The 13,871-nt window shown below is 29.4% G+C and overlaps 3 protein-coding genes across 5 annotated transcripts; all 3 read left to right on the forward strand.

Annotated features, from left to right (window-relative positions):
* The first annotated feature begins 5,916 nt into the window (after window positions 1-5,916).
* Window positions 5,917-8,424, forward strand: LOC115705348 (uncharacterized). 3 transcript variants are annotated; one of them, XM_061118103.1, is made up of 7 exons: window positions 5,917-5,984; window positions 6,094-6,272; window positions 6,401-6,543; window positions 6,878-7,128; window positions 7,334-7,421; window positions 7,846-7,912; window positions 8,013-8,424. In XM_061118103.1, the coding sequence occupies exons 3-7, from the start codon at window positions 6,539-6,541 to the stop codon at window positions 8,064-8,066; spliced, it is 465 nt and encodes a 154-aa protein (XP_060974086.1). In that variant the 5' UTR covers window positions 5,917-5,984; window positions 6,094-6,272; window positions 6,401-6,538; the 3' UTR covers window positions 8,067-8,424. The 3 variants fall into 3 exon arrangements, with proteins under 3 accessions (XP_060974086.1, XP_030488529.2, XP_030488528.2); XM_030632669.2 differs by having other exon boundaries at window positions 5,929-5,964; XM_030632668.2 differs by lacking the exon at window positions 5,917-5,984 and having other exon boundaries at window positions 6,058-6,272; window positions 7,801-7,912.
* Window positions 8,425-8,568: 144 nt separating this feature from the next.
* On the forward strand, window positions 8,569-10,170 carry LOC115705332 (26.5 kDa heat shock protein, mitochondrial). Its single transcript, XM_030632644.2, has 3 exons — window positions 8,569-9,049; window positions 9,163-9,455; window positions 9,566-10,170. The coding sequence occupies exons 2-3, from the start codon at window positions 9,182-9,184 to the stop codon at window positions 9,988-9,990; spliced, it is 699 nt and encodes a 232-aa protein (XP_030488504.2). The 5' UTR covers window positions 8,569-9,049; window positions 9,163-9,181; the 3' UTR covers window positions 9,991-10,170.
* Window positions 10,171-13,267: 3,097 nt separating this feature from the next.
* LOC115705364 (EPIDERMAL PATTERNING FACTOR-like protein 2) lies at window positions 13,268-13,681 on the forward strand. Its single transcript, XM_030632694.2, has 2 exons — window positions 13,268-13,364; window positions 13,452-13,681. Exons 1-2 carry the CDS (start codon window positions 13,268-13,270, stop codon window positions 13,679-13,681), a joined length of 327 nt encoding a protein of 108 aa, XP_030488554.2.
* The last annotated feature ends 190 nt before the right edge of the window (window positions 13,682-13,871 follow it).

Below are 13,871 nucleotides of genomic sequence, written 5' to 3' on the forward strand. Positions count from 1 at the left end.
TCCTTTGTTTAGTTATATTTTAAAGTATTTGAATATCATTTCAATGTAATGCTCTTTCCACTATTTTGAAAGAATGATTATTCCATTTTAAAAGAAAAAAAATTTATTGATTAATTTTTTTTATACATTTTAAATTTTGTTCTATTCTATTCCTATTCCCATTCTTATTCTTATATTTTCATTTCTTCCAATCAGATGTCACAGTAATCTTTTATAAAAAGTGCTAAAATAAATAACAATACACCGCTACTTATTTAGCACTCCATTATAAATGTTTAGAATTTGAACTTTTCGACTTCCACCGTTTAATTAACTTATTTTACTGGAAAAACAAATTATTTCGACATACTTTATTCTATTTCTTTATTCTTGATGATTTTTATTTTTATTCTTTACTATATATATTTGGGTTTTATGAGAAAAAAAAAATAATAACATTTGTCCACAAGTAATTGGAAATATATATTTTTTTTCTTTTTAAATTTTTTTAGAGGAAAGTAATTGGAAATCAAGCCTCTCTGTTATGAAAACTTTAGAAGTTTTTAAGGATTTAGACTGTGAATAAATGACACATTACAATGTTGGTGACTTCTTACCTAAACATATTTTTTTAATCTTTTCCTTTTATTTCTATCACATCATTTATATTTATATATACGATAAAATAATTGAATAAAAATATATTTAAAATATAATAAATAAATTACGTTGAAAAAATAAAATTAATTTATAGCATAATATAAAAATTTGAAAAAAGAAATTGTTTTGTGTGTGATTTCAACTTTAAAATAGGTAAATAAAATATTATTTGGTGGACTCAAGAGTAAGAGAGTGGTCTTCTTTGAAGCCATCACAAATGGTAGTTAGATTAAGTGAAATATTAAAGGGTATAATTATGTAGTATTATTATATTGTTATTTTGAAAATTTACACAATCCACTTAAAATTAAATTTCTTTTTACTATTTTATGATTTTTTTTTTCTTTTTATATATTTTTACAAGTTTTTCACTAGTTTTTTTTTTTTTTAAAAAAAAAAAAATATTTTTAGCAATGTGAAAAAAACCAACTCTGTATTTCTATAAAAAAAAATGTTTAAATCTATAAAAATAAAAATGTTGATCTGTAAAGGTATTTATGAAATAATTCTATTTTGTTGTATAAAGTATGGAGTTTCATATATTTTAATTTAACTATAAGGGGCTGTTTGGAATAGGTTAATCCTAGTAAGGGAATGGTAATGTGAAACATTACCTTGTTTGTTTGGAGGGTTTAACCTTAGAATATTATTCCCCTAGTAATATAACTACCCTTGAGGAGGGTAATGTTCATACCTTAAAAATGGGTAGGATTGAATTATTACCTTCCATCATATTAATTTGAATAATATTTTTGAATTAATAAATAAATTTAAATACCAATAATATTATCATTTATTATAAATAAAATATTACGATATATATATATTTAATCTGTGAGATCAGTTTTTTTTTAACTGAGTTATTTTATATTATTAGCAATAACATATATATATATATTTATTATATAAAAATTTTATGCGGATGGTATACATAAATAGCATATCTAACAAAAATAAATAACATAGTGATAAAATATATAGAAAAGTTCACTTTAATTAATAAAAAATACAATAAAATTTAATGTTTACTAATTAATAAATATATTTCTTTAATAAATAACTATTTTATTTTTATATGTAATTAACATTAAATAGATATAATAAAAAAAATATTTTTATTTTAATTTCTTAAAATAATATATATATATATAAGATTCTTGTACTCAACCAAACAGTGTAATTTAATTAACAGTAATATGATTACATATTACCCTACACAGCCAAACACAGTTTACGCATTTCCCTATAATCATATTCTTCTTCATAATATTTCCTATAATCAAATTATTTTGAACACCTCATACCAAACGCCCCCTAATAAGATTTGGTAATTCAATTAATGTTGTGTATTTGATTGAACTTTATGTATATATAAATAAATAGAGTGATGTTGATTAATTTTATGAGGAGTGGTATTGTCAACTATTTATTACGACTTTTCAGTCAATCTTCGTACTTGAAAATATACGTAGTTTTTTTATAGTGGTGTTTGTTATACTCACAATAACATTTTTGTAAATTTTTTAAAATTTTCGAATAGTTTACAGTGTTAAAAATATGTTTACAATTTTTTGAAAATACATGGTAAATTAAAATATCAAGAACTATATTTTCAGTAATGTATATTTTAGAATTTTTCAAAAATTTATAAAAATAATAGTGTAACTATAACAACAAATAATGATGTGATTTTAGATGACTGTAAAATTATAATTGGGGATCCTCTCAACTTGTTCCAACCTAGGATTTGTAATTAGTAGACTTCTAGACTTTTTTAAAAATGAGAAAAGCAAAACCAAATGGACCACTTGATAGGAGGAGTACTTACTCATTACTCAGTAGAGAAGAGACCACACACACACATCCATGTTTTTGAGAAGTTAGAGGGCAAGTGGGTTGAGTTGGGTACCCATTATTGATTTGAGGCTCACATAATTGTGAACGGTTCTCCAATCAATCATTTAACAACGAAAGATAACCATTATTTTTATTATTTCACTAAAACAATTTTGGTTTAATTTCTTTGATCCCACTTTTGCCAAACCACAAAAACGACATGTCGGCAAGTTTTGATATGGGTATGGGAAAATGATATAATCCAAAAATAGATAAATAAATAAGTGACAAATATGTACTGGTTGATGAAGACATCAATCAAGTGGAGTTGTTAGTTGCATGTAAAGGATCCCAATTGAAGAGGCCCAAACCATATAAGAAGCTTCCTATAATTGAAGAAATGCTATTTTTAGACATTAGTTGGTTTAAATATTTTATATTATTATTATTATGAATTTAGGTGGCGTTTGGTTGGAGGTAATGAAATGGATGAAATAAAAAGGAAATAATTTTTATTCCATTCCTTTATTTTTTGCATTTTAAAGTATTAGAATAGCATTCTAATGGAATGCTCTTTCCACCATTTTGGTAAATGGCTATTCAATTTTTTAAAAAAAAAGAATGACCATTCCAATGTAACAAGAAAAAAAACTTAATGATTTTTTTATCAATTTTTTTTTATGCATTTTAAATTTTATTCCATTCCATTCATATTCTTATTCTCATTCCTATATTTTCATTCCTCCCAACCAAACTTATGGCTAATGTGGATTTTTTGGTTTTGTAAGGCTAATATGCTTAGTTTTGTAAGTGTTTTGTTTTGATTTTGTAAGGTCAACGTGACCAGTATGACTAGTTTTGATTTTGTAAAGTTGATTAGTATTAATTTGTAAGGTCAGTTTGGTCTAAGAATAACACATTAAAATATACTATAAGCTACAATATCAAAGAATTTTTATGTGACCATATTTATATATATAAAATTTCATATTTTATTAAATATTTGTTATATATTAACTTTTTAGATAATTATATAAGACACCATTTTTTTTTTAAAAAAAAAATTACCTTTTTACGCTTAAAAAAATATGATAATTATATATTTCACGCTTAATTTTATATATATCATATTATCTTTTAATAAATCATGCCATTTTATTAATAGCAGTTAACTAAAATAATAGTTTACAATCCAATCAGAATATTTTACTGTTCGAGATACGACTAAGACTAAAATTAAAAAACGAACTAAATAATCAACCACTTAATTCTCAGATTGTTTGACAAAACATTAAAAATAAAATTAGATCAATATGATTGCAGCATCACAGTTAACCTTAAGAACACCAATATTCAGTTTCATTTACAGCTTAAAAGATACAATAATATAAAATATTGCAGCAAGTTTGTTTAATCTCGTAACTTTAGCACTCAACTATTGTACAATGTACGTAATTGTACTACTAACAATCTCTTCCGTCGCAAATAACTTGTTATTCTTAACTACTAATAGTGATGACGAGTCATCAAAGAACAAAAAAATATTAACAACAAAACAGAACAATACAAAAACATGTCACATAAAACAAAAATAAAACACTCAAAACTATATTATAGAGACAATATTAAATACTCAAAACTATGTTACAGAGATAATACTAATTATAATAACAAAAATTGAATCGAAATAACAAAACATAACTCTGACTACGCCGCACTTACACCCAAGAAAGACTGACGAGCCTGAATGGAGAAAGAAAATAACTTTATGTTGCTATAAATTTAGGAAACCCTAAAATATGTTTTTTTTTTTTAAAAAAAATATCCTATTATTAATTTCATTCAACAATTATATAATAGTTGCTAACTAAACTTTTCAAAAGCATCCAATTCAAACAAGTAAAAATAAAAACCACTTTTCAAAACACACATATTTAAGCTATTGTAGAGAAGACAAGTCATATATGTGAAATTAAATTATAATAATTATTTTTTATACATTATTTTAAAAAAGCAAACATTATCCAAGTATGCACGGTTTAGTTTAGTTTAGTTGGGCTAATCACTTACGAAGACTTCTGTTTACTTAATGTGAGACAATGACACACATATTTATATAAGATAATGTAGAAAAAAAACTCCCCCCAATAAATATTTGTACTTTATTTGAAAATTTATGACTCATATTTTCTTTAATTTGTAACATGATTATAAGATTGGGGAGGATTTGGAAAGTCATTTTGTAATTAGATTGTAGTGTAAGTGTAATTCAAATTAATTATTTAATTTAACTAATTTATTTGATTATAACTATTTATTACACAATAACTATATAATTTGAAATAGTTAATAATATTTAACTACTCTCTCTAATTTTTAGACTCTTATTGGAGTGTAATTGCGTGTAATTATTATATTCTCATGTTATATAATATTTTATTTTCATGTATTTACTAATTTTTTTGTACCAAATAAATTAGAAGTAATTACTTTCAAATAACTCATCAGGTGCGAATACAAAAGGCTAGAGATTTGAGAGATGTGCTTCTATTAATTTCCATTCTCTCTTACTACCCATTGATGATGAGATGAGGAATCTCCGAGATGAGGACAAGACGGAAAATCCTCTATGTAAAAATAAAATTTATTTTAAAAATTTAAATATATACAATTATTAAATTAAATAAAAATTAAAATGTATACATTATTTTTTATTCATCATACTAATTATTCCATTTCAACAAAATATATACTTATTATTATACAAAAAGACAATTTAATAAATTATGAAAATCACACTAATATACTAAAAAATTATAAATACATACTATAACATATAAAATATTAATAAAAAGATAATTAATAAATTAGATGAGTTCCTATTAGGAGGGGAGTAACATTCCTGTCTCTGTCTCGTTCAACATTCAAGGATAAAAATTATTCTTGTTCCCACTCTATTTCCCATTTAATTGAGAAATCCCTATTCTAATAGGGCGTCCCCACGGGACCATCCCGAGAAAAATGTTCATTCTTACTCAGTAATTTAATATTAAGTACAATATATGTATGTACATATAAATTTAACATCCAGTAAATTTATAAAAATATGCGCAATTACTATTAAAATCACACATTCATTTTTTTATACAATTTCTTTTATATATATAATTATATAATTCTTTTTTAAAATGGAGAATATATATTTTTTTTGTTTATGATTATGATTATTATTATTATTTTCTGTAAGGTTGTTTATTATTATCTTCTTTTTTTCTTTGTTTAAATTATTATCTTGAAAGCATCTTTTGTGATCACTACTTTAAAGTCTCTCTTTGATATATAATTTGTTTGTAGTAAATATATTTAAATATAAATGGAATAAGGGCCTACATAATTGGTTTGATAAAATGATCATTGAAATGGAATGATATTTCTTACCTAAAATATTATTCCATTATTGGTTTGAAAAAGTGACATGCAATATAGAGGGTGAGAGGAAGAACGAAGAAGTAGTATATAATATTTCTTAAATAATAATAATAAAATTATTTATTTATTTATTTTTTTAATTTTAAAAAAATTCGACCCATAATCTGAAAATATATTATCTATTCGCAGCACTAAGCAAAGGCTTTCCTTTCTCTTTCGTTTGTGCTAATAATTGGCGAAGAAGAAGAACCCAAAGGGGCCAGGCCAGGCCACCCCATCAGAATCGCTACGCCAGAAGGTGGTGGGGTGGTTGCTTCATTCAACCATTTTCTGACCCCCAAAGGGGACTACTCTCTCCTTCCTCACGGGTTAGCTTTCCTTTCATTTTCTTCCTCAAATCTTCATTATTACCCTTTTATATTTTTTCTCCTTTTCTTTTTATGTTTATACCCATTATGAAAAGTATGGTTTTTTGGGGTTCTTTCTTAATTTTCAGAGGTGGGTTCTGTGGTATTTCTTTCCTGGAATCGATTTTCCGTTGGCTTGGATGATTTGGGTTCTTCCGGAAAATCTTCGTCTCGACTTTTTAGATCTGCAATAGCTTTATTAATCTTCCATATATTGCAGTGCAGGCATGGGGTAAGTATTCAGATTCTCATTTCGTATTCAATAAGTTTCATCAGGTTTTGGCTTCTGAATGGATTCAAATCCTCTCTTGATTAACTTTGGTAGGTTATTGAATAGGTGATAGATAGGAAAAGAGAGGATTTAGATGTTTTCTTATAATCTATTCCTAATCTTGAATTTAGAATCTCTGCTAGATAGAAGAATTTGATGTTATGTAACTTAAAGACCATTATCATAACAAAGGTGTTTGTGTTTTTCTTGTTATTGATTTGGTTTAGAAAACTATATGATGGTGATTTGTTTTATGTGATTAATAACAGAACCAACTATCTTTGTAACAGAGCAGTGGTTGTCTAGCTTGCCATACGAAACCGAAACCAGTTAGTGTGGATGAGCAGCCACCAAAAAGATTATCACATCGACGGTCATCAAGGAAACCAAGTCACTCAGAGGATTTTTGGACCACTAGCACATTTGATATGGACAATAGTGCAGTTCAATCGCAGGGAAGCATCTCATCAATTAGCACAAATAACCAAGCGCTTGATCCCAATGGTGTTGCTCTTAATGCTAACCCAAATGAGTTTGTAAATCATGGTAAGTTATTGCAATTGCAGCTTTCGAATTTTCGATGACTTTGCTAGTTTGGCATTTCCTATGTATCTTCGTTTGGACTTTGAAAAGCTGTTAGTTACTAGTTTAATTTTCCATTTCCCAGTTTTCCCATGCTATTATTTTACTAGTTTTGGTTTGTTTATATGTGGAAACATATTAAAGATGTTAATTGGGATTTTATTTGCAGGTCTTCTTCTATGGAACCAATCTAGGCAGCGTTGGATAGGGAATAAAAAGCCCGATAACCGGCCACCACAGCGAGATCCCAAATTAAGGTTCGATTTTATTGTTTTTACAATTTTAAGAATTACTCACATCCAACCCTATATCTGCTTACTTGTAACTCTCTTAATATTTTTTATGATCAGTTTTGTTTTTGCGGCATCTAGAGTGTGTTTAAAAGTGAAAACATCTGTTTAAATTATGGAAATGGAATTGTCTAAAAGTATATAGTTCGTTATAATGAGGAGGATAAAAAAAGAAGAAAAAACCATCATTAAACAACTAACAACTTGGATAACTTTGTTTGTATAACTAACTTGGATAAAGTCACTTTATCACAGTTGGTATGTATATTAATTCAATTCAAGGTAGCAATACTTGTAGTCATTAGGAGTTAAATTGTTCATGGAACACTTTTGTGTGTTTTGTCAGCACTCATTCTGTCTGCATGGTTCTATCATTATTATGGCTTTGCAGTTGGAACGCAACTTATGAAAGTTTACTCGGGAGCAACAAGCCTTTCCCGCAGCCAATCCCTCTTGCTGTAAGTTTTGACCTTTTACCAAGTCTTTTTGATTCTCTAACCATTATTTAAAGGTTTGGCTAAAAAGTCTACTAAGCTTGCCGGGTTTGAAAATGATCAGGAAATGGTAGATTTTCTTGTGGACATTTGGGAGCAAGAGGGAATGTACGATTGAGCGGAGCATAATAGCTGCGTGGTTAGCCATTTCAGAACTCATCTAAGCTTTGGGTACCATTATTTTTTTCCCTGCTTCCATAGCAAATAGGTGAAGAAGAAACAAAAACCGCAGCTTGTACATCAACAACCTTAAATGATAAAAACATTTGTTTGGTTCTCAAAATTCTCCCCATCTTCATTGTGCCCTTTGTATTGAATTTGAACTAATTCTCAATCTTTGCTTAGATTTTGCGAAAGTTGATAGGTTTTGGTTTGGTTCTCTATCTATGTTTCTGGGGTCCTCAAGATATGGAAGATACGAACATTTTGTATAATGGCTTCACATGCTTGTTATTATTATTATTCTTGTTTTCTAATGACCATATTGATTTATCATGATTTGTTCGGACCAGCACCATGTTCTTACCTCTTCAAGTCAACATTGTCTTGCCCAAACACGTTTTTGACTTCTCAGCAATAGCAACTAGGAAAATTATGCTATCTTAACTTTGGACATCCATATCATGTGTAAAGTATATTTATATATTTATTTTATTCTTGAGATAGTGCATCTCCATTTTTGAAGTTAGACAAAACTAGGGAAAATCATATGAAAATCATACAAGACCAATAAGCCAACTCTATAAGATTATTCTCTCTTTATTTGTTAATACTGGATAAGGGAAGAAAAGAACAAGAATAATAAGATAAAGGAAAGAAACCCAAGAAAAGACGTGGCATCTTATGCATTTTCCTCTGGAACACTCTTCGAATTTCCTCACCAGTATTTGCTATATGGCATGTTTGAGAAAGACCAAGAACTTGTTAGAAGAAAATAGATAGACAATAATAAATAATAATAACTAAAATAAAGAAACCTTTTCTTGTGCTTGGTCACATTACACAATTATAGTTACTAATAATAATTAATTTTAGGTGTCCCTAGTCACCACCAGTACCTCCCAGAATCTCTTAGAGCCTTCTTCATCTATTGAAAACTCTGTATAATCTTCAAACTTCTTTATAACTCTTATATTTGTTTTATTTTTTCTGTCAAGTGCAATCCTTAGCAAGTTAACTAAGCTCTAATTTCAACTACTTTCTAACCAAAACAGGTAGCTTAATAAGCTATCAATGGCTTTGGCTCGTTTGGCTTTGAAGAACATGCACCAAAGGGTACTCTCTTCACCTTCATTTGTGGGTCATGGTGCTATGGAGAGAGCTGCTATCATTGGTGGTGCTCAGAGATTTTCCACTGAAGCTACTGAAAAGGTGGCTACTGAGAGCTCAGAGGGAAAACAAGTCTCTGTCTCCCAAGGCAAAAAATCTAGACCAGTTTTACCAAGGAGACAAAGGAAAAGAGGCCTCTGGAGGAGGAACCAAGCCGATTTTCCTCCTGCCCTTTTTGGTACTTACTCTCTTCTTTCGTCTTTTCTTGTTTTATATTAATGTTATAGACTTGGCCATTGTGTGTGTTACAAAAGTCTTCTTTGTTTTTCTTTTTTCTTTTGGTGGCAGAGTTCTTTCCTTCAAGCCTTGGAAATGCACTGATGCAGGCAACAGAGAACGTAAACAGGTTGTTTGAGAGCCTAAACTTGTCGCCGTGGTCACTGTCTGGGCGAGTAAAAGAGCACGACCAGCTCTACAAGTTGAAATTCGACGTGCCCGGGCTGGCCAAGGAGGACCTTAAGATTACTATAGATGACGGGGTTTTGATCATAAAGGGAGAGCACAAGGAAGAGGAGGAGGATCAAAGTAGCTCAGACGACGAGTTTTGGAGCTCGTCGTCGAAGAGGTTCGGGTACTACAATGCCAGCCTTGTGTTGCCTGATGATGCCAAAGCTGATGATGTCAAAGCGGAGTTGAAAGATGGGGTGTTGTCTATTACCATTCCCAAAACAGAGAAGCCTAAAACAGAGGCTAAGGAGGTCCAAATACACTGATAATGGAAGCTGCATCTCTTTAAATCTATGTACATTTCTTGGCCTGTTTTTGTGTCTTTAATATGTGTGTGTGTGTGTGTTTTTGTATGATGAAAATAAGGATGGAGGAAGAATTACGATGAATATGGCCTTTGATTATAATGTTTGTATACGAAAATATTCGAAGCCATCTTGCCAAAACTCATGATCAAAATGACGATGTCGATATACAACAATATCACTACCTAAAAGCATCATTTTTAATAAATTACTTTCCATCACACCACATGAATCACAAAAGTCATTATTAATTCAGGCAAAAAGGAAAAATTTTAAAGGCAAGCCCTTTTCAAATGGCAAATATAAGTTTTAAGAGAGCACACGTACGAGCGCGCGCGCGCGCGCCACGTATGAGACATTGAGACATGCGCGCACCCACTTTGCGCCAACACGCCACAGCAGCAGGGCGCATCACATTAACGATGCATGCACATGCACTAGATCACTGACCAGTCAGACTATCATTATATAATAAAAGCTATAATTTATGGTTAACAACTTCACAATTTCTTCCATTTTCTTATTCTAATTAAAGGCCAGGGTATACGAACGAATACGATCCATTGTTCTTACAAGGACAAGACTGGCCAATGAAAAGAACAGTGGCCCTCTGACACGTGTCGGCTGTAAGGAATGACGTTATTGTTATGATTTGAACAGTTATGGTAAAGTATAGTACACTACACAACACAAGGGTCTTGTCAAGCACAGTTTTACTTTGTATTTTCTTTCTTTTATAAATCAAACTCATTGAGACTTCTTTTCTGGGGTAGTAAATAATTAAAGTTTTAAGTAGTAGTGATAGTATATGCTGTACGTACAAAAACCATGCAGAAGGGGGCCGTCCTAGCTATATATATATATTATACTATATATATATTTATATGAGATGAGATGACCAAAGATAGTTGATGTGAAGAGTAAGTAAGCAGGACTATAAGTTTTTGTCAGTTAAAGGAACTTTTCCTCTTCAACCTCAACATTTGTGTAGTAGGAAATAGCAATAGGATTATATAGGATTTGGGTTTAATCCATTTTTCTCCTTCCTCTTATATTATGGTTGATTAACACAATTAACTGCTTATACAGGAATATATATGAGAAAAGAAATTTGGGTTTTCAAAATTTTTGCCACTATAGTAAAGTACCACGAATATTTATGTGTACTTTTGATCAATAAAAGGGAACAAAACAACATCTATTTCAAGAAAAAAATAAATAAAACAAGAAAGATGTATGCAAATTTCGAAGGAATAAAAGCTAGACTAACCCTACTTACATGATACATGTATGGTTGTGAATAACTTTTTTTTCTAATAAAATTTTATCAACAACTATTTTTCTTTCAAACCAAACAAACATTTTTTTTATTCTCTTCATTTTTTTTCTCATTTTCTCCAATACCAAACATAATCCAAGTTTCTCTCTCTTTCTCTCTTTTTTTAAAAAATCTAATTCTTGGATTTTGACCAATTAATAAAGTCGTTATAATTCTGAATAGCCTAGATCAAGTGAATTAAAAACTAAGTTGCAAGTTTCAAAAATGTTATCCAAATTGTTTGACAATATGAAGAAGATTGGTATGGTAATTGAGCAGAGGAGTAATGAGTTAAAAACCATTGTTGAATTAAAAAACCTGTGTTAAGGAAAAAAGTAACAGAGACTTCCTCAGTTGCCTAGTTCTTTGGGAAATTAAAGTAACCTGCTCTGGAAGCTTCAAATAAATAAGTCTTTTTTTTTTTCCTCACTGCACTTCAAACTAGTTCTTTTTTGAATTCAACCTCTGAAAAAGTCTACTTAAAGAACCAACACTTATTAATTCATCTCGGGAAAAGCTCACCAACTCCATTGATTTTTCTTCACCTCTTTTAACTCCAACAATATTAATTTTATGCCCCTTTTGGAACCAATGATGAAATTAGATGATTATGACCATGTTCATATTTATCAATTTTGAGTATATTTTTTTGGATCAAACTCAACTACATGATGAGGATATTTTTGCTATAACATAGATTTAACCTTAACACTATATTTGGTGAGAGGGAAAAGTGGGAGGATGGAAATGAGGGAAATGAGAGGGAGGAAAGGTCAAATCCTCTTGTTTGTCAAGAAAGATTCTTGGAAGGAAAGGAAAAGTGAGAGGAAAATAAATCAACTACATTTTTTAACTCCTTCCATTAATAGAAAGATTGATATTCTCTATTCTTATTTGTTCAAAATTATAAGATTTATTAAAAAGTAATTAGAAAATAATATAGTAATTTGACAAATGAATAGTGATTTATCATTTCACTTTTGTATCTCTCCTGCCAAACAATATAGAGGGATTATTTTCCATCTTTTCTTAACCTTCCATTCTCTCTATTCTCCTTCCAACCAACCCAAGCATATTGTAATAGAGATGAAAACAGAGGAATTTTGTCATAATATTAATAATAATAATAATAATATAAGTGTTCAGAGGAAGCCACCTGTACTTTCTTTCTGCTCCATGGCATGGTACTAGTATTGCCTACTCAATTACTTTGCTTAGATTCTTTTTTAACTACTGTTGTTTAACAGTAGACATGAAAAAAAATATATATACTTTTTTACTTTTCACCAACTTTCAAAGTAATTATATAATTAACTCATATATTATATATAATTATATACCACTGCACTGCAGAAGATTATAAGCAGAACAGATCACTCATTTGTTTCATGTTATAATCTTGCTTGTGTTTCACTCATATACTAATTAAACAAATTCCATATTATTATTAATGAGGTTTATTGTACTATTTCATTTTCAACTATAAATACTTTAATGAATAAAGTTACATACAGTACTAGCAAATATGATATGACATACCTCTTTTGTGTGTGTTATATTGAATAAGGGTAAGATGGTAATTATGTTATTGATGAAAAGTGATAATACATACCTAACCGTAGATGATCAAATAGTCTCACCTGGGGAGGAAGACTTTTCACTAAAAACCTCAAGAGAGTGAGTCAGAGCAACAGTTTCCAAAACTCCATATTCAACACAGTGAGAAAACCTTTGCAATTGTCGTTTAAGGAGGAAACAATCTTCAACCTTTGTCCTCCTAATTACATTTCCTTTCCTACATAAACATTCTTGTTTTAAAGAAATTAAAATATATTTATAAGGGTCTCTCTCCAAACATCATTTTCTTCACTGTAACAATATCACTCTTCTAGACTACTATAGCTACTGATCCACATTATTATGGCTTCATACTTATTCCCAGTGAACTACTTCAATGTTGGAGCAGTAATTACTGTGCTTTTCATCTTTTCCATCATAATTCTACCACCCAAAACAGGTACATATATATAAAGTTAGTCATCCTATTGGGTTTTTATATGTACATATATTATATTAATTTTGGTTTTTGATGTGTACTTTGAAGTGGGTTTTGAATATTCATCAAGAGAAGAGGAGAGGAAAATGGTGTTGGGGTCAAGACCACCTCAGTGTGTAAACAAGTGTTTGAATTGTAGACCATGTGAGGCTACTTTGGTTGTTCCAAATCACCAGAAGAAGCCTAATAATTTAAAGACCACTTCTCATGGTGAAGATGACACATATTATCTACTCTCATGGAGATGCAGATGTGGAAATAAGATCTATCATCCATGATCTCATCTTCTACTCTTAGCTAGCTACCCTTTTTATTATTAGTACATACATAAATATTTCTAATTTGATTCTGTCTTTGTTGTTGTTCTTGTCAATGGGAGTATTTGATCTATTATATCTTGTGTTCATTTTAGATAAATATATTTTTGATTGAAGATTAGTATACTCAAAGTTAGTGAGTATTTCCTTA

This window comes from Cannabis sativa, chromosome 1, assembly GCF_029168945.1.
Source record: "Cannabis sativa cultivar Pink pepper isolate KNU-18-1 chromosome 1, ASM2916894v1, whole genome shotgun sequence".
NCBI lineage: Eukaryota > Viridiplantae > Streptophyta > Magnoliopsida > Rosales > Cannabaceae > Cannabis > Cannabis sativa.